Source organism: Phyllobates terribilis, unplaced genomic scaffold (assembly GCF_046119375.1).
Source record: "Phyllobates terribilis strain yellow unplaced genomic scaffold, ASM4611937v1 Scaffold_5__5_contigs__length_657084704, whole genome shotgun sequence".
NCBI lineage: Eukaryota > Metazoa > Chordata > Amphibia > Anura > Dendrobatidae > Phyllobates > Phyllobates terribilis.
This window is the reverse complement of record NW_027362765.1, coordinates 416,532,008-416,555,582: the sequence shown is the minus strand read 5'-3', so window position 1 is coordinate 416,555,582 and position 23,575 is coordinate 416,532,008. Positions and strand designations below refer to the sequence as shown.

Genomic DNA, 23,575 nt, shown 5'->3' with positions numbered 1-23,575 from the left:
CTGACAGTCACCAAGTGGCCCCGGGACCGCCATCGAGGTGGGAGGAGACGAAAGGAGAGAACAAAGATGGGTGCCGCCTGGAGCAGTCTGGAGCGAGCGCACCCGGAGGCAAGAAGCCTGGAGAAGAATATCGGAGGAGCTTACCCGGAGATGGCGAGAAAGCAGAGCAGCACCGGCCCGCTGGCCAGGAGCCTGCTGGAGACGACTGTAGGAGAGCAGAGCAGCACCGACCCGTTGGTCAGGAGCCTGCTGGAAACAACGACCCCACTAGGCCTAGTGGAGGTCCTAGCACAGCTCCCCCGAGACCGGGAGTGTGCACAGACCGCTCTGGAGGGCCTCGCAAGGAGGATGGCCCGGGTGCAGCGAGAGACGTTGGCGGAGTGGAGCCGTGAGATGGCCCAGCAGACCGAGACCTGTCAGCGGAGCACGCCACCCGAGACGAGGAGACAGACCGCCTCTGAGGATGGCGCGGGAGGGCTGAAGGCCGGAGACGGCGCCGAGAAGGGAGCCGAACGAGTGGAGGCAGGTAAAGGGGACGTCTATACCCCAGACCGGGAAACCGCGTACCTGCCCCAGCTCCCCGTCGCAGAGCCCGAAGTCTATCCTGCCGTGCCCGTCGCTGCAACGTCACCGCCGCAGACTAGGCCTCAAACGGGAGCCGCGACCCCTGTGACGTCACACGCCTCGACCCCGAGCGTGACCAAGCAGGAAGTACCACCAGCCTGGTCGCAAGGCCTAGTACCCCCGGGCGCCGCAATACCAACAGCGCCCCCTACCTCCGCGGAGCCCCCGGCCTGGTCGCAGGGCCAAGTAGCCCAGGGCGCCGCCGTCCTTACGGTGCCCTTTACCTTCCAGATACCCCAGGCCTGGCCGCAAGGCCCGGGCAACCCGGGCGCCACCACCACCGCGCCCATAAGACCAAGAGTGCCGCATCTGGGAGAGGACCTGTACGCCCAGCATACGTGCCCGGATGGGCAGCCATTTATATGGCCACCGGAGTTCCACCATCCCCGACTCCGGAGAGAGGGACCCCTGGATGAACCCCTGATCCCGGCTCCAAAGCCCGTAAAGAGGATCTCGCCCCCGCTAGCGGAAGCACAGTTTGAGTGGGACCCCACCGGAGAAGATCTTATGGGGTTCACTCAAGAGACTCGGGCAGCTGCAGCGGAGTGTGCTGAGTGCTGCCGCCAACAGCTCGAGGACTTCGAGAGGGAGCGGAGAGAGAGGCGGGTCCGGGAACAGCAAGCTCAAGTAAAGAGCGCGGAGCAGAAGAGCCGGGCCAGGAGAGACCCCCGTGCAGCGCATAGTCCCCGCACCACCGGGACTGTGATAAAGTTTAACCTGCAGCATGGGTGGGGCTTCATCCGAGACCACCACACCCTAGGCGACGTCTTCGTAACCAGGAGAGACGTTGAGTCCCACCTACCGGAGGGACACAGAGGTCGTGACCTTTACATCGGGGACGAGGTCACCTTCACCCGGCACAAGTGTGCCAAAGGTCCTTACGCCCTCCATGTGCATCGCCTGACGGAGGAAGAGCTGCGGTGTGAGGAGGAAGAGCAAGAGGACCCGGACGGGTCTGAAGCCAAAGGTAACCATAAAGCAAGAGCAGGAGGACGCCGTCGCTAAGGACAGCGAAGCAGAAGCTGTATATAGTTGCCCGTCGGGGCACCGTGAACTGAAACCGTGAACTGGAACTGAAACTGAAACTGAAACTGTTGCTGTTGCTAATATAGTCCCCGTTGGGACCAGCATGTGTGAACTGTTACCCGTATTTCCCTTAATCCCACTGACCGAGGACTGAGAGCGGTCATTCCTCCCTAATACCTGGCCGAGGACTGAGAGCGGCCATATCCTTGTATATAGTTGCGCGTCCTAAAGCGCCCCCTACCGGTTTTATAGGAAAACCAGTTTTCCAGAGAGACTGTCGCACTTTACCCGGTCACACGTTGCACAGTGACCGGAGGAGGAGCCAGATGCGACGAGAATGTTTTATATTGATATATATATATATAATGTTTTATATGTTTTATATGTTTATGCAAAAATTTGTATGTTTTTGGTGTTATGTCTTACAGCCCGAGGACGTGCTGTGATTTACCGGGGGGGAATGTAGCACCCTGAGGATTCGGCTGCTACAGGGGTATTGCACCTCAACCCAGAGGTGTGATATTCCACTCCCGGGTAAGGATGGAGTGTGGAACTGAGCTCGGTAGGCTGCATGCACTACACACATCCCATTTCCGGGGAACAGACCAACGGTACTCCCACTTAGAAATGTGCAAGTACGACCGAGTCTGTTCCTGGCTGGAGTGGGAGGGGGGTGGAACATCCCAAGTAGTGTAGGGGCAGATAGGGGGAGCAGCCTGGGTAAAGATAGGAGCTCATTGGGTGCTGGTCACCTGAGCTCACACATAGAGGGAGTATATAAGGTGGGCACCATCAAAGATCAGGGTCAGTCTGTCAGCCTTTGCAGAGAAGTAAGAAGCAGAGGAGCAGAGCAGCCCCAGAGAGAGAGAGAGGAGAAAGCAAGAGAGACCCAGAGGGGGAAACAGAAGAGAGGACTCTGAGACCCCAAATCCAATCCACGGGTGAAGAGTCGGCATCAGGGTACCGGAACCCAAGCTGGTGGGGGCAAAAACACACCCCAGCCAGAGACCGGAGGCCGTGGGCAGCGTCTGCCACGGCCACCCACCACATCCACCCCGAAGGCATACCACGTGGAGGGTCAGGGAACCCAAGGCCAAGGGTCTCCCAACAGAAGGCCCGAGGGAGCTGGACCTGGGTGGATCACTAGTGGGGACGGCCAGAGAAAGGACAGAAGGAGAGCTCAGGGTCACGCTCCGGACTCGCTTGGGGGTTGGCTGGATCCAGGACCTGGTGGATGCAGCACGGCTCGGGAGGTCACTTGAAGCTGGAGTGACCGGAACATCAGCAGTGAGTAAATACCCTTAACTGCATAACCCGACTCTGTCTTCCTTTAACATCTATGCTGCACCACCACAACCCCCATTCTCTGCACCTGACCCCCTGAGGCTATACCCCACCCGTTGGGGGTTATACCATCAAAAGCTGCACCTACACCATCAGCCTCAGCGGACCCTGCTGCAGCGGCGGCCATAGTGACCGCAATACAACGGGTGGCGTAGTCGACATTAAGAACTTATTAACATCTGTAGGACTGCCACATACAACTGAGTTTGACACCCTGGGCACGGACCGGGTCACAGCCACTCGGAAGACTACAACTCCCATCTGATCCGGCTCCGGATATTCCCCCTAAAGAATATGGCCCAGGGGGCGCGTCACACACACGGAGCGAAGTGCTTTTTTTCACACAAGCAAGGGCATGTGTCATTGGTAGTGTATGTCACATGTCCTTGCCCTATAAGACCAAGCCATTTTCCCCGTCGCCACCATTTTCTCACTGCTGCAGCTGCGTGTTAGACGGCACCGCTGTTGCTGTGTGCGCTATACCTTGTTAATTTCAAGCCAATTTTCGCACAAATCTACAGATAGCTTGGGAGTAGGGAATAGTTGTGATTGCAGTCCTTTTAAGGACTAGGTTACAGCATTTCCTACGACTTTTATCAGGCAGGTCTGTGCTCTTAAATAGATAGATTGTGGGAGTAAAGACTAATTGTAATTGGAGTCCTTTTCAGGACTAGGTTACATCAGTTCCTATCAGTTTTTGCCAGGCAGGTCTGTGCCAGTGCTGTGCAAGTTTTTTTCACAGCATTTGGCTGAATCTAGCAAAGCTAATCCTTTTTGGCCTATTGCAGAGTGTGTTAGTCAGTGGAGTAGCCTATCTGTGTTGCAAGATATACCACCTGTGTATAGAATACCAATTTTTTTACTGCACCTAGTGAAGTAAAATCTTTTGGGCATAGCATCATTCTATTAGTCCATCTATACTGACCTCCATCAGGTTGCAAATTGAATATAATTTTTTTCTGCATCTAGCTCTGAAAAAATATTGGGCTTCTAGCTGTGTGTGGGACTTGTTGTATTAGTCCATCTATACTGACCTTCATCAGGTTGCAGACTGAATATATTTTTTTCTGCATCTACCTCTGAAAAAATATTGGGCTTCTAGCAGTGTGTGGGACTTGTTCTATTAATCCATCTATACAGACCTCCATCAGGTTGCAAACTGAATATATTTTTTTCTGCATCTACCTCTGAAAAAATATGTGGCCTTCTAGCAGTGTGTGGGACTTGTTGTATTAGTCCATCTATACTGACCTCCATCAGGTTGCAAATTAAAAATAATTTTTATCTGCATCTACAGTACCTCTGAAAAAATATTTGGGCTTCTAGCTGTGTGTGGGACTTGTTCTATTAGTCCATCTATACTGACCTCCATCAGGTTGCAAACTGAATATAATTTTTATCTGCATCTAGCTCTGAAAAAAAATTTGGCCTTCTAGCAGTGTGTGGGACTTTCTCTATTAGTCCATCTATACTGACCTCCATCAGGTTGCAAATTGAATATAATTTTTATCTGCATCTAGCTCTGAAAAAATATTTGGCCTTCTAGCAGAGTGTGGGACTTTCTCTATTAGTCCATCTATACTGACCTCCATCAGGTTGCAAATGAAAAATAATTTTTATCTGCATCTACCTCTGAAAAAATATTTGGGCTTCTAGCTGTGTGTGGGACTTGTTCTATTACTCCATCTATACTGACCTCCATCAGGTTGCAAACTGAATATATTTTTTTCTGCATCTATCTCTGAAAAAATATTGGGCTTCTAGCTGTGTGTGGGACTTGTTGTATTAGTCCATCTATACTGACCTCCATCAGGTTGCAAATTAAAAATAATTTTTATCTGCATCTACAGTACCTCTGAAAAAATATTGGGCTTCTAGCTGTGTGTGGGACTTGTTCTATTAGTCCATCTATACTGACATCCATCAGGTTGCAAATTGAATATAATTTTTATCTGCATCTAGCTCTGAAAAAATATTTGGCCTTCTAGCAGTGTGTGGGACTTTCTCTATTAGTCCATCTATACTGACCTCCATCAGGTTGTAAATTAAAAATAATTTTTATCTGCATCTAGCTCTGAAAAAATATTTGGCCTTCTAGCAGTGTGTGGGACTTTCTCTATTAGTCCATCTATACTGACCTCCATCAGGTTGCAAATTAAAAATAATTTTTATCTGCATCTACCTCTGAAAAAATATTTGGGCTTCTAGCTGTGTGTGGGACTTGTTCTATTACTCCATCTATACTGACCTCCATCAGGTTGCAAACTGAATATATTTTTTTCTGCATCTATCTCTGAAAAAATATTGGGCTTCTAGCTGTGTGTGGGACTTGTTGTATTAGTCCATCTATACTGACCTCCATCAGGTTGCAAATTAAAAATAATTTTTATCTGCATCTACAGTACCTCTGAAAAAATATTGGGCTTCTAGCTGTGTGTGGGACTTGTTCTATTAGTCCATCTATACTGACCTCCATCAGGTTGCAAATTGAATATAATTTTTATCTGCATCTAGCTCTGAAAAAATATTTGGCCTTCTAGCAGTGTGTGGGACTTTCTCTATTAGTCCATCTATACTGACCTCCATCAGGTTGCAAATTAAAAATAATTTTTATCTGCATCTAGCTCTGAAAAAATATTTGGCCTTCTAGCAGTGTGTGGGACTTTCTCTATTAGTCCATCTATACTGACCTCCATCAGGTTGCAAATTAAAAATAATTTTTATCTGCATCTACCTCTGAAAAAATATTGGGCTTGTAGCTGTGTGTGGGACTTGTTCTATTAATCCATCTATACAGACGTCCATCAGGTTGCAAACTGAATAAAAAAATTTTCTGCATCTACCTCTGAAAAAATATTTGGGCTTCTAGCTGTGTGTGGGACTGGGTCTATTAGTCCATCTATACTGACCTCCATCAGGTTGCAAATTGAATATAATTTTTTTCTGCATCTAACCCAGCCAATAGTTTTGGCCTAATACCACAGTTTGGCCACTCAGCTCTGCTCGGTTCCCATCCATTGTTTTTTTGTGCAAACAACTCCAGAGTTGTGAATTAGTTAACCACCAAAATGAGTGGAAAAAGGCCTGCTGCTGGTGGAAAGGGGAATAGGCGTGTTGGGAAGGGGAAAAAAGGTTGTGTCCATGGGGTAGGTGTTAAAGCAACAGTAACATCTGCAGAAGAAAGACCATCTTCCAGCCAAACTAAAATGTCTACTTCTTTTAGCGGACAATGTGATAAGATCCCTTTCTTACGGCCACGCCAATCGCTACAAATTCCAGATGAGGCACAAAAACAGCAGGTGCTTCAACGGATATCAAGTGCTCCTTTAAGTGGGCTCTCCTCCACGTCAACTTCAACATCACAAATACTCCAGTCCTCAAAGGTGTCACCCCAATCGCACTTGCTTCCTCACAGCTCCCAAATCTCCAGCTGCCCGTCTGAGTATGAGGTAGAACAGATGGTTGAGTCTGCAGAGCTGTTTACTCATACTATAGCCTGGGAATCAGAGGTCGACTCCAGCGCTTCTGTGAATCCAGACGAGGAAATGATCTGCACTGATGCCCAGAATCTTTATGAGTCGGATCCAGAACCAGACGCAGAAGGTTCTGACCATAATGTAGACCCTCATTCCCAAACTGTAACTCCTGTTGGTGGAGAAAATGAGGAAGACGATGATAAGACTCAAATACCTGATTGGAGCGACAACTTTAGTTTTTTGTCAGGGCAGGAACAGGTTGGCTCTGAGGACGACGGGTGTGATAACGCACAGGGTGATGATGATGAGGTTGGAGATCCCACTTACTGTCAACCCACAGTCAGCCAAGAGATGAGGTCAACAGAGGAGGTGGAGGAAGATGCTAGTGACGACGAGGTCAGGTTGCGCCTTCCTGGACAGAGACGTAGTACTGGAAGCACGTCAACAACTGCATCCTCAAACAAAACTCTGCCTCTCACCACAAGTCGTGGTGGCTCTTCAGGTCGCAAGGGTGCTAAGCCTTGCATAGCCTGGGCATTTTTTCAGATCGATAAAGATGACCCAACTCGTGTTATCTGTAACATTTGTCAGCAAAAGCTAAGTAGAGGCCAAAAAATACATAGTTTGAGTACTTCATGCATGAACCGGCACATGGACATGAAGCATAAGTTGCAGTGGGAAGCTCAGTGTGCTACAATGCGGCCTAGCCGGCCGGGCCAACCACCGTCTGCCATATCTTGTGCATCCGCGGCCTCTTCATCCTCTGTGACTGGGGGGACAGCAGTCACACCTGTTTTGGGGCGCAGACCTGCCACCTCTTTACCCGCAACAGCCAGCGTGATTGGCAGGTCATCATTTTCTTTGGAGGTGGTAACACCAGCTGGTGTTGAGCGCTGTCCGACATCGATAGCACCACCTTTGGATCAAGGCAACCTAACATGTCCGCCTGCATCTTCCTCAAAGACCGGCAGTTTGCCGGGGACACCCTAATCAACCCCGTCTAAGCACAATAGCCAGCCCTCGGTCCCTCAGATGTGGACAAGTAAAAGACCATTTCCTCCTAGCCATGAGAAAGCTAAGAGGTTGAATTTCACCATCTGCAAGCTCTTGGCTACAGAAATGCTGCCTTTCCGCCTGGTGGACACAGAGGATTTTCGAGACCTTATGTCCGTCGCAGTGCCCCAGTACCAGATGCCCAGTCGGCACTACTTCTCAAAGAAAGGTGTGCCTGCGCTCCACCAGCATGTCGCACACAACATCACCGCTTCTTTGAGAAACTCTGTGTGTGACAGGGTGCATTTCACCACAGACACTTGGACGAGTAGGCATGGACAGGGGCGTTACATGTTGCTGACTGGGCACTGGGTAACTATGGTGACAGCAGGACAAGGGGCTGCTGTCCAAGTCTTGCCGTCCCCACGAGTTGTGCGTCAATCCTCTTTATGTCAAAGTTCCTCCACTGCTTCTGCCTCCTCAACCTCCTCTCGGTCTTCCACCTGCACCCAAAGCCTGTCTGGTCATGCCACAAGCTTTCTAACTGCGCAGAAGGGATCCTGCACACCTCCTTACTATGCTGGCAGTAGGGCTCAACGTCATCAGGCGGTTTTTACATTGAAATGTCTGGGAAATGTGAGTCACACAGCTGAGGAGTTGTGGTCAGCTCTGGAGAACCAATTTCATGAATGGTTGTCTCCACTGGACCTGAAACCAGGGAAGGCCGTGTGCGACAATGCTGCAAACCTGGGTGCGGCCCTTCGCCGGGGCAATGTCACACACGTGCCTTGTATGGCTCACGTGTTGAACCTGGTTGTCCAGCAATTTTTAGCCCACTATCCCAGACTAGATGGCCTTCTGCAGAGGGCACGGTCGCTGTGTGCTCACTTCCGCCGTTCGCATCCCGCAGCTCAGCGACTTACATCTCTACAGAAGTCGTTGGGCCTGCCACTTCACCGGCTAAAATGCGATGTGCCTACCCGGTGGAATTCAACTCTGCACATGTTGCAGCGACTGTGGCAGCACCGACAAGCCCTGGTGCAATACGTTCTGACGTATAGCCTGGGCCAACGAGATCCAGAGGTGGGGCAAATCACGCTGGAGGAGTGGTCTCAGATCAGGGACCTATGCACCCTTCTGCACAGTTTTGAAATGGCGACGAAGATGTTTAGTGCTGACGATGCCATTATCAGCATGACTATTCCGGTGATTTACATGCTGGAGCACATGTTAAACAGAATTCGGAGTCAGGTGGTGGCACAAGAGGAGGTGGAGGAAGTAGAGGAGGAGGAGTTGTATGCGGAAGGGCTAACATCTGCAAGGTCCAGACGGTCGGCAGCACCAAGGCGGCAGGCATGTGAGGGTGGGGGAGATGGTTTTACCAGGGCGCATGGTAGCAGCCAAACTAGTGAGCAAGGTGCAGGAGCCCAGGAAGAAGTGGAGGACGAACTGATGGAAGACTCATCAGATGAGGGAGACCTTGATCACATTTCTGTTGTGCGAGGTTGGGGGGAGAGGACAGAGGAAGGAAGCATGATTGTTACCTCGCCACCAACACAACAGGGACTTGGTGCTCCTGGATGCGCAACACACATGAGTGCCTTCTTGCTGCACTACCTGCAACATGACCCTCGAATCGTGAGAATTAGAAATAATCCTGACTACTGGGTTGCCACACTGTTAGATCCCCGGTACAAAAGTAAATTTGCAGAAATTATTCCTGCCATAGAAAGGGATGCACGCATGCAGGAGTATCAGCAGAGACTGTTGCAGAATCTTACATGTGCTTTTCCACAAAATACCAGTGGTGCACGTAGTGAATCTCACAGTTCCATCTTGCCAACCGTGGGACCGTCAAGTGTTCAGCACTCAAACCGTAACAGAACCACAGTATCTGCTGGTAACATCAATTTTGCGGAATCATTTCACCACTTTTTTAGCCCATCCTTTGCAAGGCCACAGGAGACAAGAAGTCTGACACATAGTCAACGCCTAGAGACGATGGTACAGGAGTATCTCCAAGTAAACATTGAAGCCATGACTGTGTCACTGGACCCTTGCTCTTTTTGGGCTTCCAATCTGGATAAATGGCCGGAGCTAGCCACTTACGCCTTGGAGATCTTGTCATGCCCCGCAGCCAGCGTTCTGTCTGAACGTGTGTTCAGCGCTGCTGGTGGTGTGCTGACAGATAAGCGCACGCGGCTCTCCACTGATAATGTAGACAGACTCACGTTCATAAAGATGAACAAATCATGGATCCGAAACGACTTTTCTACCCCTGTGTCATCCTGGGGAGAGTAAAAGCTTGATGATTGGTTAAAATCACCCTACCAACCGTTTTAAGCTTTCAAATTACTAATCATGTTTATCTGTATCTTGGCTGGAAAATAATTTGGGCTTTGTAGCAGTGTGCAGCACTGATTCTATTAGGCCATCTATAATAAGCTCCACCAGATTTAAAATTACTAATCATGTTTATCTGTATCTTGACTGGAAAATAATTTGGGCTTTGTAGCAGTGTGCAGCACTGATCCTATTAGGCCATCTATACTAAAGCTTCACCAGATTTAAAATTAATAATAATTTTTAGCTGCATCTAGCCCGGAAAATAATTTTGGGGCTCCGAGATGTGCAAGACACATAAGTGCCTTCTTGCTGCACTACCTGCAGCATGACCCTCATATTGTCAGAATTCGAAGTAATCATGACTACTGGGTTGCCACACTCTTAGATCCCCCAAACTTTTCGATCAACCTTTTCATTTTAATAAAGACCAAAAAAATGGTCATTTTTGAAATTATAAGCATTAGCAGGTTGTTAGAAACTGAAATCAAACAGTTTTCAACTCAAAACTTTATTCTAGGTGATGTTACATTTTCACATAGGACCCCTTGTTCGAAAGGAGCTTCTGAACTCTCTCGTCCATTGAATTTGTCAGGTTTTGGATGGTTTCTGCTTCAATTGTTTTGCATGAGGACAGAATACCCTCCCAGAGCTGTTGCTTAGATGTGAACTGCCTCCCGCCATCATAGACACTCCTTTTAATGATGCTCCAAAGGTTCTGAATGGGGTAGAGGTCAGGGGAGCATGGGGGTCACACCATAAGTTTGTCCCCTTTTATGCCCATATCAGCCAGAGATGCAGATGTTTTATGTGCAGCATGAGATGGTGCATTATCATGCAAAAAAATGATCTTGCTGTGAAATACACGGTTCTTCTTCTTGAACCATGGCAGGAAGTGCTGTTTGAGAAAATCCACATACATTATGGAGTTCATCTTTAGCGCCTTCAGGGATCCTAAAGGGGCCGACAATCTCTCTCCCTATGATTCCAGCCCAAAACATTACTCCACCTCCTCCTTGTTGGTGCTGTAGCCGTGTTTGCGTGGGGTGTCCATCAACCAGCCATCCTCCATTCCATCCATCTGGACCATCGAGCGCTGCACGGCACTCATCCGTGAACAAAACAGTTTTGAAATCAGTCTTCATGTAATGTTTGGCCCACTGGAGCCGTTTCTGCTTGTGTGAAGTGGATAGAGGAGGTCGACGGGATGGCGTATGCACAGCTGCAAACCTCTGAAGGACCCTGCATCTTGTTGTTCGGGGGACGTTGGAGGCACCAGCAGCTTCAAAAACTTGTCTGCTGCTATGACAAGGCTTTTTTGCCGCTGCTCTTTCAACCTGACGTAATTGCCTGTAGGAAAGAGTCCTCAATTTGCCCTTATCAGCACGCACACGTGTGTACTGTGAATCAGCTACATACTTCTTGATTGCCAAGACACTTCATCCTGATCATCACAATGTTGATTGTAGTCATGCCTTGACCTAAACACTCCACAATTTGTTGCTTCTCAGCAGCCGACACATCCTTTTTCTTTCCCATTTTGGCAGAAAATGTAGGCTGCTTAATAATGTGAGACAGCCTTCTTAAGTAGTCTTGCCTTTCATTGGACACACCTGCCAAACTAATTAGCACAGGTGTCTGCAATTGCTTACAGTGATATAAAGAGCCCTGACACACATCACCATCAATGAGTTTAACTGACAAACAAACAAATTCTTCCCTTATCACTCCTAAACACTTTTTGCATAATAATTTGGAACACAGTGTACATGTGCTTTTCCACAAAACACCAGTGGTTCACGTAGTGAATCTTACAGTTCTAACTTGCCAACCGTGGTCTGTATGGAGTTGTTCAATAAAGGGCCCAAAATTAAGATAACATAGATGGGAGAGGTCTCTATGAATAGGAATTCCTAAGTATTTGATACCCTGTGAGGGCCAGGCAAAGGGAAAGTTGGACTGGACGGAATCCTATATGGATTTGGGGAGGGAAACATCGAGGGCCTCAGACTTCGCTGCATTGATTTTAAAATTTGACCATGTAACAAAGTGATCTATTTCAGCCATAACAGCATGGATGGATATATGTGATTGAGTGATATATACTAGGACATCATCAGCAAATAGAGAGCACTTGTACTCGGTGCCTCCCACCTCAATCCACCTAATATTGGGGTTATGGCGAATTGATGAGAATTGATGAGAGCAGGTGCTCCGTCACTAGGATGTATAAGAGAGGGGACAGAGAACATCCCTGCCTTGTCCCATTGGTGATTGTGAAAGGTGATGAAAATGTTCTGACGCGCCCCCTGGGCCTTGGGACACCCGGAGCCGGACCCTTTTTGGTGGATGCTGGTGGTTGTAGTTTCCGTGGCGGCGACCCGGTTCCGTGGCTCAGGGCGGTCAAACCAGTGGCAGAACTATTTATGTGGTTTTGATGTTTAAATGTCCGACTACGCCACCCGTGGATTGCGGTCAAAGTGAACCGCCGCTCCAGGGCAGACCGCTGAGGCTGGTGTTGTGGGTGCAGCAGAGCGTAGCATAACTCCCCACGGGAGGAGTATAGCCTCAGGGCAGTGTATGCGGAGGATGGGGGTGATGGTGCAGGGCAGCAGCAGTAACAACATGGAGTCAGTGATGCAGTCCAGGGCCTTTACTCACAGTTCTTACTATCCAGACCACGTCTGCAGGTAACGGCCGCCCACGTCGTACTGTGCTCACCAGGTGAGGGGCTCAGACAACTCCCAGATAACTTTGGAGCGCTTCACAGGACCCCCTTTGTGTGTCCTTTGTCTGGCCTTTCTTACCAACCCTTCTGTCCGGCTGCCTCGGGCCTCCTCTTGGTAAACTTGGCGCCAGTTTCCCTGACCCTATGTGGTGCCTTCCTAGCGGGTGTAGCGAGGGGCTGCGCCACATAAAATGTCACAGCCTCCTGTTTCTAGCTGAGGGTCGTTTCCTGCCTCCACTAGTTTCGGGGACCGGTCTCCCCCTTTGGCCTGACCCCTCCACGCAGGTGGATTCGGGCGTGCGGTGGCGACTCGCCCATCCGCACCCCTGGGATCCCTTCGTTCCTCGTTCCTGGAGCCTTCTCCGCTCCTCTTCCTTCCTTCTCCCTCTTCCAGGCCTGGGCCTCTGTTACTAGGCCCGCCTCCGGAGCAGAGCTCATGCAGAGCCCCTGCTCCCTGCCACTTCTGCTCAGACTTCTCTGCACTGAACTAAGATGGTGCCCACCTTTTATACTCCCTTCTCAATGCACCCAGGAACTGCTTCCTCCCTGCTCCTGCACTACAGGGTTCCCCTTCCTCAGTGTTCCCTCCCCCCACTCCAGCCAGGGACAGGGACTGTCGTGCCCATCTCAGGGGCATATTGGTCGCCCTGCCCCACGGCAATGTGGTGTAATGCATGCAGGTGTCGGGTCCTGATCCACACTACATCCTTACCTGAGAGTGAGATATCACACCTCTGGGTGAGGTGCAATACCTCTGTAGCAACCGAGCCCTCAGGGTGCTACAGTTCCATTTATCTTCAGCCTAGGTGACGTATTGCGATACAGGGCCGTGATTTTGGCTATAAAAGGGTCCCCTAGACCCCTACCCCAAGCTTTTTAAGAGAATCATATATGGCGTGCCAGGAGACTCTATGGAATGCTTTCTCAGCATCCAACGAGAGTATCTAATTACAAATTTTTAACTGCATCTAGCCCAGGAAATACTTTGTGCCTAGTAGCAGTGTCTGCTAGTCAGCGGATTATCCCGGCTGTTAAGCAAGCTACACCACCTGTAGTTTGGACACTTCATTTTTTCAAAGGAAATGCTTCGGGACCACGGGATACTCAGTGAAGAGCATCAGGAGGCACCCCAAGGCATAGGGGCTGGGACTGGCAGTAGGATGCCTTGCGGTGGACAGCCGAGCTCGATCCTTATAAAAGCTTTTTAACTGCAGCAGCTTTAGTGGACGCTACTGGAGCTGGAAATACGCGGCTGCTGGCATGAGACTTGCCCTCCAATAGATCCTTGTAAATGGATTTAAAGTGTATTCATTCAAATTAGAGAGACAATTTAAATTAAAAAGCTTAGAGCTGCCTCCACCACAGGGGGGCTCGCTCGACCCACCAGCGGACAGGCACCAGTATTGGGAGAGGGGGGCTGGCCGTCAGGGTTCACCGCGGCTCTGGCACAAACCCGGCGACGCGGAGGTGGCACGGGCAGGAGCGGACTGAACGTGTCGGCTTCTCACTTTTTGGATTTTAGAAGGGCATGACATGCCTATATCTGTGTCTCCCCCTCCTTTTACTCCTCCACCTCTTTTCTTTTCGCATGACTATATGTACTTGTCACTTTTCCATGTGTTAGTTGTGTCTTCTGAGCAGTTTGTCAGCTTTTGGACACCTTTGAAGGTGTTTTCTATGTGTTTCTATGTGTTTTTGTTTGCCTGCCATTGGTTTTAACGGTGTTCGAAGGTGTTCGACGAACAGTTCGACGAACAGTTCGGCGAACACACGGGTGTTCGACGAAACGAACCGAACTCGAACACTACGGGGGTGGCTCAACACTACTGCCAATCACTCCGAAAGTTGTTTCAGGTGTGGCCTGGGACAATAGGTCTTCTTAGTGTGACCATGAGGCTCATTGCACCATTCTGGCCAATGATTTTCCATGTCCCCGCCTTCCTTACTGGTGATTGACAGCAATCACTTACCTGGAGTGAGAACTGTATGGAAAAAAAAAAGCTACAGCAAGCCATTGCTGTCAATAACCAGTAAGGGAGGTGGGGACATGCAAAACCAGTAAATGCAAAAGTGTTCTGAGCCTCGTGGCCACACCGAGGGTGCACAGAGCTCCATAATTAGCATATTTAATTAAACTTTTGCTTCTTCAAAAAAGAAGCAGTGATTAGAACAATGAATGTGCAATTTTTATATGGTCTACATCCCCTACTAGTTGCATTGTTTATACTGACTTGCCCGATCTTTGTGTTTAGACAAGCCAGTGCTGTCAGTCAGCATGGAGGTGGTGCATACAGAATCAGGGGGCGTAATGGTGCACCGAGTATCTTGGCGACACCAAAGGTGCACAAACAACCTAACTAGCATATCTGATTAAACTACAGCTTCTGAAAACGGAAGCAGTGCTTAGAACACTAAATGTGCAATTTTTATAGGATATGCCCAAAATGGTTGCATGACCAGATTATACTATGTGTTTGGGCTGACAGACTCCCTTTAAAAACTGCAGTATTAGGTAATTGAAATATGACGATTCGTGTTTTGCTGACGACTCTGCTCATTACTCATAAATTGAATATGCCTTATTTATGTGATATGTTGAACGTTTTTTATTATAGGCCCCATTAACATCTGTGTTCTTTATTTCCATGGTTCTGATTTATCGAAAAATAAAAATGACGGCAGTCCCTGATCCGTCTCATGAGTTGTAAATTCATAAGTTGTATGGGTATCTGTCCTTTGACTGTACAATATACCAAAGCATGTTTCTAAATATTTTCCAGTATTTTTAGCTGAATTACTGTATGTTTATTCCTTTCATCTTATTTTTTATTTAAATTGACATTGAACAGTAATTAGCAAAAAAACTGACAAAAACATTCTCACCTTTTTATTTAAAGCTTTGAATTCATTGTCCACAGATATCACATGAAATTTCACTGTAAGAAGTATAGATTACAAGACATTATAAGTTTTTGTCATATTGATACATCCAATATATTTACATTTATGTTGTGCTCAAAAGGTTTTGAGCGTTTCAATAGACATTAGGTCACAGCCCCACTATCAGTATTTGGTCAGTATTCGGTCAGTATTTTTTCTCAGGAGTGGGAGCCAAAACCAGGAGTGGGTGATAAATGCAGAATTGGTGACTTGTTTCTATTATACCTTTTCTCTGATTGTTCCTCACCTGGTTTTGGCTCCCACTCCTGAGAGAAAATACTGACCGATTACTTATAAAATAGTGATAGTGGGGCCATGGCACTAGGTTGAGAAACGTTTCCACTAAATCAAGTATCCCCAGCTGTAAAGAGGACCTGTCACCAGGTCTAAACTGACCAGTTTGCTCTTATTTCATTCCCACTGAGTATGCCATTTATTGTGTTTTATTTGTTTTTTAAATTCACCATACATTTCTAGAGTTATGAACATTTTTCACTTCTCCTAACGAAGCCCAATGTAGTAAAATGAATGCCGAGGTGCTTGTGCGCCCCCCATATTCTGTATCTCAAAGGATATGCATTTTTTACTGGCCTGCCATGTCTCAAGGCATTAAAAAATAGATTATGGCCTTTTCTTGGCTATATCATGTTACCTGTTATATAATGCCTTTTACTCCTGATTACCGTATATACAGGGTGGTCCAAAAGTAGGTGGACAGAAAGTGTAATAAGGTTATGAAGGGGGAGATTTATCAAACATGGTGTAAAGTGAAACTGGCTCAGTTGCCCTTAGCAACCAATCAGATTCCACTTTTCATTCGTCACAAAGTTTATAGTCGAAAACCAAAAAGTGTCAGTGATTTGAAAAATGACATAAGAGATGCATTTCAAGAAATTAATACCCAAAGAGACTTGTGCAAAAAAGTTTGTCGAAGCGTAAGAGGCGACTTCAAAGCTGTGCAAATTGTAATGGAAAACAGTTTGAGCACCTGCGTTAAATTTTATCAAGGGCTTTTGTATTATTGTTCAGAATAAAATTTAATTGTCAATGTTATGCTTGTGTTAGTAAATATAATTTTATATATAAATCAAAATAAGTGTTATTATTTTCTGGCCACCTACTTTTGGACCACCCTGTATATATAAATATATATCTTTGACGTTATGGGGTTTAGTCTAGTCCATAGTCCCTTTCTAATCTATACAGGTGTCTATTATAGATATACCATATATACTGTATATTTGTCCAATGCACTCCGTGAATTTCTTATTGTGAATTGTTATTTCCTTTTATATATATAAAAAAAATATATATATATAAATATATATATATATAATATAACAGGAGATGCGTATCTCTGTCTGAGGCCTTAATAGACTGCGCATAAGCGAACCGCAGTCTGGCTCCAGACAAAAGACCGCATCCAGCCGTTACAGGTAAGAGGAGTGTGTACGGCGCCGGAGATCACGGTATGTGTAGACACTGAACGTATACCGCGATCTCCGGCGCCATACTTTCATACTTACCTGAACGGGAGGAGCGTTGCCGTGGCGCCGCTCTTCGCCGGAGGCCGGGACAGGAGTGAGGTGTTGGATCGGCGCATGCGCATAGCGCTATCCAGCGCCATTTTAATGATGACACATTTGCAGTTTGTCTTCAGCAAAATGGCGCCGGACAGCGCGGTATGGGCACGCATGTACTCCGGCGCCTCACTCCTCCCCCGGCCTCCGGCAGAACAGGACACCGTAGCACTGGAGCACAGGGAAGAAAGGTGAGTATAAGTGTGTATTTTTTTGTATGTGTATACAGCGTGAAAGGGATGAGGGGTGCCATACATACCAGGATTGGGGGGTGAGGGAGCCACACATACTAGGGGATTGGGGGGTGAGGAGTCCACACATACCAGGATTTGGGGGATGAGGGGTACCAAGCATACCAGGATTGTGGGGTGAGGGGATCATGCATACCAGGATGGAGGGGTACCACACATACCAGGAATGTGGGGTGAGGGGACCATGCATACCAGGATTGGGGGGTGAGGGGACCATGCATACCAGGATTGTGGGGTGAGGGGGATCATGCATACCAGGATGAGGGGTACCATACATACCAGGATTAGGGGGCTGAGGGGACCATGCATACCAGGATTGGGGGGTGAGGGGACCATGCATACCAGGATTGTGGGGTGAGGGGGATCATGCATACCAGGATGAGAGGTACCACACATACCAGAATTGGGGGGTGAGGGGACCATGCATACCAGGATTGGGGGGTGAGGGGACCATGCATACCAGGATTGGGGGTGAGGGGACCATGCATACCAGGATTGGGGGGTGAGGGGGGTCATGCATACCAGGATGAGGGGTACCATACATACCAGGATTGGGGGTGAGGGGACCATGCATACCAGGATTGGGGGGTGAGGGGACCATGCATACCAGGATTGGGGGTGAGGGGACCATGCATACCAGGATTGGGGGGTGAGGGGTACCACACATACCAGGATTGGGAGTTGAGGGGACCATGCATACCAGGATGAGGGGTTTCACACATACCATTATTGGGTGATGAGGGGACCATGCATACCAGGATTGGGGGATGAGAGGACCATGCATACCAGGATTGGGGGGTAAGGGGACCATGCATACCAGGATTGGGGGGTGAGGGGACCATGCATACCAGGATTGGGTGGTGAGGGGACCATTCATACTAGGATTGCGGGGTGAGGGGACCATGCATACAAGGATTGTGGGGTAAGGGGTACCACACATACCAGGATTGGGAGATGAGGGGACCATGCATACCAGGATTGGGGATGAGGGGTGCCATGCATACCAGGATAAAGGATGAAGGGTGCCATGCATACCAGGATTGGGGATGAGGGGTACCATGCATACCAGGATTGGGGATGAGGGGTGCCATGCATACCAGGTTTGGGGATGAGGGGTGCCATGCATACCAGGATTGAGGTTGAGGGGTGCCATGCATACCAGGATTGGGGATGAGGGGTGCCATGCATACCAGGATTGGGGATGAGGGGTACGATACATACCAGGATTGGGGATGAGGGGTGCCATGCATACCAGGATAGGGATTAGGAGTGCCATGCATACCAGGATGGGGGTGAGGGGTGCCATGCATACCAGGATGAGGGATACCATACATACCAGGATAGGGATGAGGGATGGGGTACCATGCATACCAGGATAGGGTTGAGGAGTACCACACATACCAGGATTGGGAATGAGGGGTGCCATGCATACCAGGATTGCGGATGAGGGGTGCCATGCCTTCCAGGATTGGGGTGGAGGGGTGCCATGCATACCAGGATTGGGGGTGAGGCGTTCCATACATACCAGGATTGGTGGTGAGGGGTGCCATGCATACCAGGATTGGGGGTGAGGGGTGCCATGCATACCAGGATTGGGGGTGAGGGGTGCCATGTATTCCAGGATAGGGATGAGGAGTGCCATGCATACCAGGATGTGGGTGAGGGGTGCCATGCATACCAGGATGAGGGATACCATATATACCAGGATAGGGATGAGAGATGGGGTACCATGCATACCAGGATTTGGGGTGAGGGGTGCCATGCATACCAGGATTTGGGGTGAGGGGTGCCATGCATACCAGGATTGGGGATGAGGGGTGCCATGCCTTCCAGGATTGGGGTTGAGGGGTGCCATGCATACCAGGATTGGGGGTGAGGGGTGCCATGCATACCAGGATTTGGGGTGAGGGGTGCCATGCATACCAGGATTGGGGGTGAGGCGTTCCATACATACCAGGATTGGTGGTGAGGGGTGCCATGCATACCAGGATTGGGGGTGAGGGGTGCCATGCATACCAGGATTGGGGGTGAGGGGTGCCATGTATTCCAGGATAGGGATGAGGAGTGCCATGCATACCAGGATGTGGGTGAGGGGTGCCATGCATACCAGGATGAGGGATACCATATATACCAGGATAGGGATGAGAGATGGGGTACCATGCATACCAGGATTTGGGGTGAGGGGTGCCATGCATACCAGGATTTGGGGTGAGGGGTGCCATGCATACCAGGATTGGGGATGAGGGGTGCCATGCCTTCCAGGATTGGGGTTGAGGGGTGCCATGCATACCAGGATTGGGGGTGAGGGGTCCCACGCATACCAGGATTGGGGGTGAGGGGTGCCATGCATACCAGGATTGGGGGTGAGGGGTGTCATGCATTCCAGGATTGGGGGTGAAGGCTGCCATGCATTACAGGATAGGGATGAGGGGTGCCATGCATACCAGGATAGGGATGAGGGGTGCCATGGATTACAGGATATGGAGGAGGGGTACCAGGTATACCAGGATTGGGGATGAGGGGTGCCATGCATACCAAGATTGGGGATGAGGGGTGCCATGCATACCAAGATTGGGGATGAGGGGTGCCATGCCTTCCAGGATTGGGGTTGAGGGGTGCCATGCATACCAGGATTGGGGGTGAGGGGTGCCATGCATACCAGGATTGGGGGTGAGGGGTGCCATGCATACCAGGATTGGGGATGAGGGGTGCCATGCATTCCAGGATTGGGGGTGAAGGGTGCCATGCATTACAGGATAGGGATGAAGGGTGCCATGCACACCAGGATAGGGATGAGGGATGCCATGCATACCAGGATATGGAGGAGGGGTGCCATGCATACCAAGATAGGGATGACGGGTGCCATGCATACCAGTATAGGATGGTGGGGACAGGATGGGGGCAGCACAAATACAAGGAGGGGGGCAGCACATACCAGCATGAGAGACCATATACCAATAAAAATGCTCACCACCTGGTCATAGAATGGGTTCAATAGCTAGTATATATATACACATATATATACACTGCTCAAAAAAATAAAGGGAACACTCAAATAACACATCCTAGATCTGAATGAATGAAATATTCTCATTCAATACTTTGTTCTGTACAAAGTTGAATATGCTGACAACAAAATCACGCAAAAATCATCAATGGAAATCAAATTTATTAACCAATGGAGGCCTGGATTTGAAGTCACCCCCAAAATTAAAGTGGAAAAACACACTACAGGCTGATTCAACTTTGATGTAATGTCCTTAAAACAAGTCAAAATGAGGCTCAGTATTGTGTGTGGCCTCCACGTGCCTGTATGACCTCCCTAAAATGCCTGGGCATGCTCCTGATGAGGTTGCGGATGTTCTCCTGTGGGATCTCCTCCCAGACCTGGACTAAAGCATCCGCCAACTCCTGGGCAGTCTGTGGTGCAACGTGACGTTGGTGGATTGAGCGAGACATGATGTCCCAGATGTGCTCAATTGGATTCAGGTCTGGGGAACGGGCGGGCCAGTCCATGGCTTCAATACCTTCATCTTGCAGGAACTGCTGACACACTCCAGCCACATGAGGTCTGGCATTGTCCTGCATTAGGAGGAACCCAGGGCAAACTGCACCAGCATATGGTCTCACAAAGGGTCTGAGGATCTCATCTCGGTACGTAATGGCAGTCAGGCTACCTCTGGCGAGAACATGGAGGGCTGTGTGGCCCTCCAAAAAAAAGCCACCCCACACCATTACTGACCCACCGCCAAACTGGTCATGCTGAAGGATGTTGCAGGCAGCAGATCAATCTCCACGGCATCTCCAGACTCTGTCACGTCTGTCACATGTGCTCAGTGTGCACCTGCTTTCATCTGTGAAGAGCACAGGGCGCCAGTGGCAACTTTGCCAATCCTGGTGTTCTGTGGCACATGCCAAGCGTCCTGCACCGTGTTGGGCTGTGAGCACAACCCCCATCTGTGGACGTCGGACCCTCATGGTGTCGGTTTCTAACAGTTTGTGCAGACACATGCACATTTGTGGCCTGCTGGAGGTCATTTTGCAGGGCTCTGGCAGTGCTCCTCCTGTTCCTCCTTGTACAAAGGCAGAGGTAGCGGTCCTGCTGCTGGGTTGTCGCCCTCCTACAGCCCCCTCTACATCTCCTGGTGTACTGGCCTGTCTCCTGGTAGCGCCTTCAGCCTCTGGACACTACGCTGACTGACACAGCAAACCTTCTTGCCACAGCTCACATTGATGTGCCATCCTGGATGAGCTGCACTACCTGAGCAATTTCTGTGGGTGAAAGCACAACCAACATTTAAAAGTGACCAAAACATCAGCCAGAAAGCATTGGTACTGAGATGTGGTCTGTGGTCCCCACCTGCAGAACCACTCCTTTATTGAGGGTATCTGGATAGTTGCCAATAATTTCCATCTATTGTCTATTCCATTTGCACAACAGCATGTGAAATTGATTGTCAATCAGTGTTGCTTCCTAAGTGGACAGTTTGATTTCACAGAAGTTTGATTTACTTGGATCTATATTCTGTTGTTTAAGGGTATGTGCACACGATGCAGAAATGAAGCAGAAAATTTCTGCATCATTTCTGCATCTCCCTGGCAGAAAAAACGCATGCGGATTGTACATGCGTTTTTCCTGCGGAATACATGCGGATTCACATGCGTTTCAGCATGCGGATTAACAAGCGCTTTCCAGGCGATTTTAGCATCACTTGGAAAGTGCTTGACAACCAGGTCACACTATATAAATCCATGCAACCGGCATGGATTTATATAGTGTGACCCGAGAGAATGGTAAAAATAAAAAATAAATGTATTCTTACCCTCTGATGGCCCCCGGTGTCCTGCTTTACACTCCGTTCTCCCTTGCCAGCAACATTGAATTGAAAGACCTGCCGACGTCAGTGTCACGTGACCCGTCACATGACTCTGACGTCAGCGCAGGTCCTTCAACTCACTGCAAAGTGCCGGGAACCAAGCAGGAGCGGTGCGCGGGCCGACAGAAGGTAAGTATACATTTATTTTTTATTTTATTCTTTTTTTACAGATTTTTTAATGGTACCTGGGTGTGGATGAGACTCTCCTCTCCTCCACACCCGGGTACCATCCGCACATTAGAACGCGCCAATAACGCAAGTACAAATGCAGTCTTGCGGAATTGGCGCATTTCAATGCAAGTCAATGGCAGCGAAAACGCCGCGTTTACGCAAAATTAATGGACATGCTGTGGATTTTTGAGCGCAGCATTTACGCTGCGGAAAAATCCGCATCGTGGGCACAGCACATGCGGATTTCAATTGGGGAACATTGCTGCCCTTCTACCATGCGTTTTTAATGCGTTTCCGCGGCATTTACGCAGCTGCAAAAACGCCGCGGAAATGCATTAAAAATGCATCGTGTGAACTCAGCCTTAGTGTTCCCTTTATTTTTTTGAGCAGTGTATATATATATTATTTTTTTATTTATTTTTTTTCTCATTTATTGCTGCCAATTTACATATCATGTTTCATTATACACTACTGATGTTATCTGGGATAGCACATTTTTTGGGGGATACATTGCCTCTTAAGTCAAGAATTTACTGATCTCTATGGGATTTTATCCCATCTTTTTCCTGATGTATGATTTTATTTTTTGGCAGACCTTTTCCCCATTCATTGTAATTTTTTTATTTTTGTAATTTTTTAATAACGTTTATATTATCATATCTTAATTATTCGGTTGCCCTTATGGTCTTTTCTACAATTGGTTATACTTTTGCTGTATTATGTGATCGTTTCCATTAGATAGAGATTTGTTTTGTCAGTGTTATATTTACATTAGAGATGAGCGAGCACTAAAATGCTTGGATGCTCGTTGCTCAAACCGAGCAATTCTTAATGCTCGGATGCTCATTTCGAGTAAAGGGTATAATGGTGATAAATGTGGAGACACGGGGCTCTCCTGTGGGAGTAGGAGTAGTACTACTAGTAGGGGACGTTGCAGAGGCTCATGTCTCATTGTCATGTCAATTTGTCACAGGAGTCAATGGGAAATACAAACATTTTTCTGGCAGACCCTTCAAGGAGGTCTGGGGGGCAGTGGAAATGTTGAAATGGATGGAAAAAGTGCTGAATGGTAGGAGAACAGCATGGGGAAGATCATGGAAGCATCTCTGACTCCCAGATCGCTGCTGAGAACAATGGTATCACTTTTTTACTCCACTTTAAAGACTGACAATAAAACATTCCAAATTGATGAGAAATTGGAGTTTACAGGAAAAAAAATGTT

At 48.4% G+C, this 23,575-nt stretch overlaps 1 protein-coding gene across 3 annotated transcripts in view; it reads right to left on the bottom strand.

Annotated features, from left to right (window-relative positions):
* LOC141273397 (alpha-2-macroglobulin-like protein 1) overlaps positions 1-23,575 on the bottom strand; it is a 302,764-nt gene that overhangs the window by 268,956 nt on the left and 10,233 nt on the right. For all 3 annotated transcript variants that reach the window (XM_073685165.1, XM_073685166.1, XM_073685167.1), the window contains exon 4: positions 15,418-15,470. In XM_073685165.1, the coding sequence (XP_073541266.1) occupies positions 15,418-15,470 (53 nt within the window). The remainder of the gene's footprint in view (positions 1-15,417; positions 15,471-23,575) is intronic.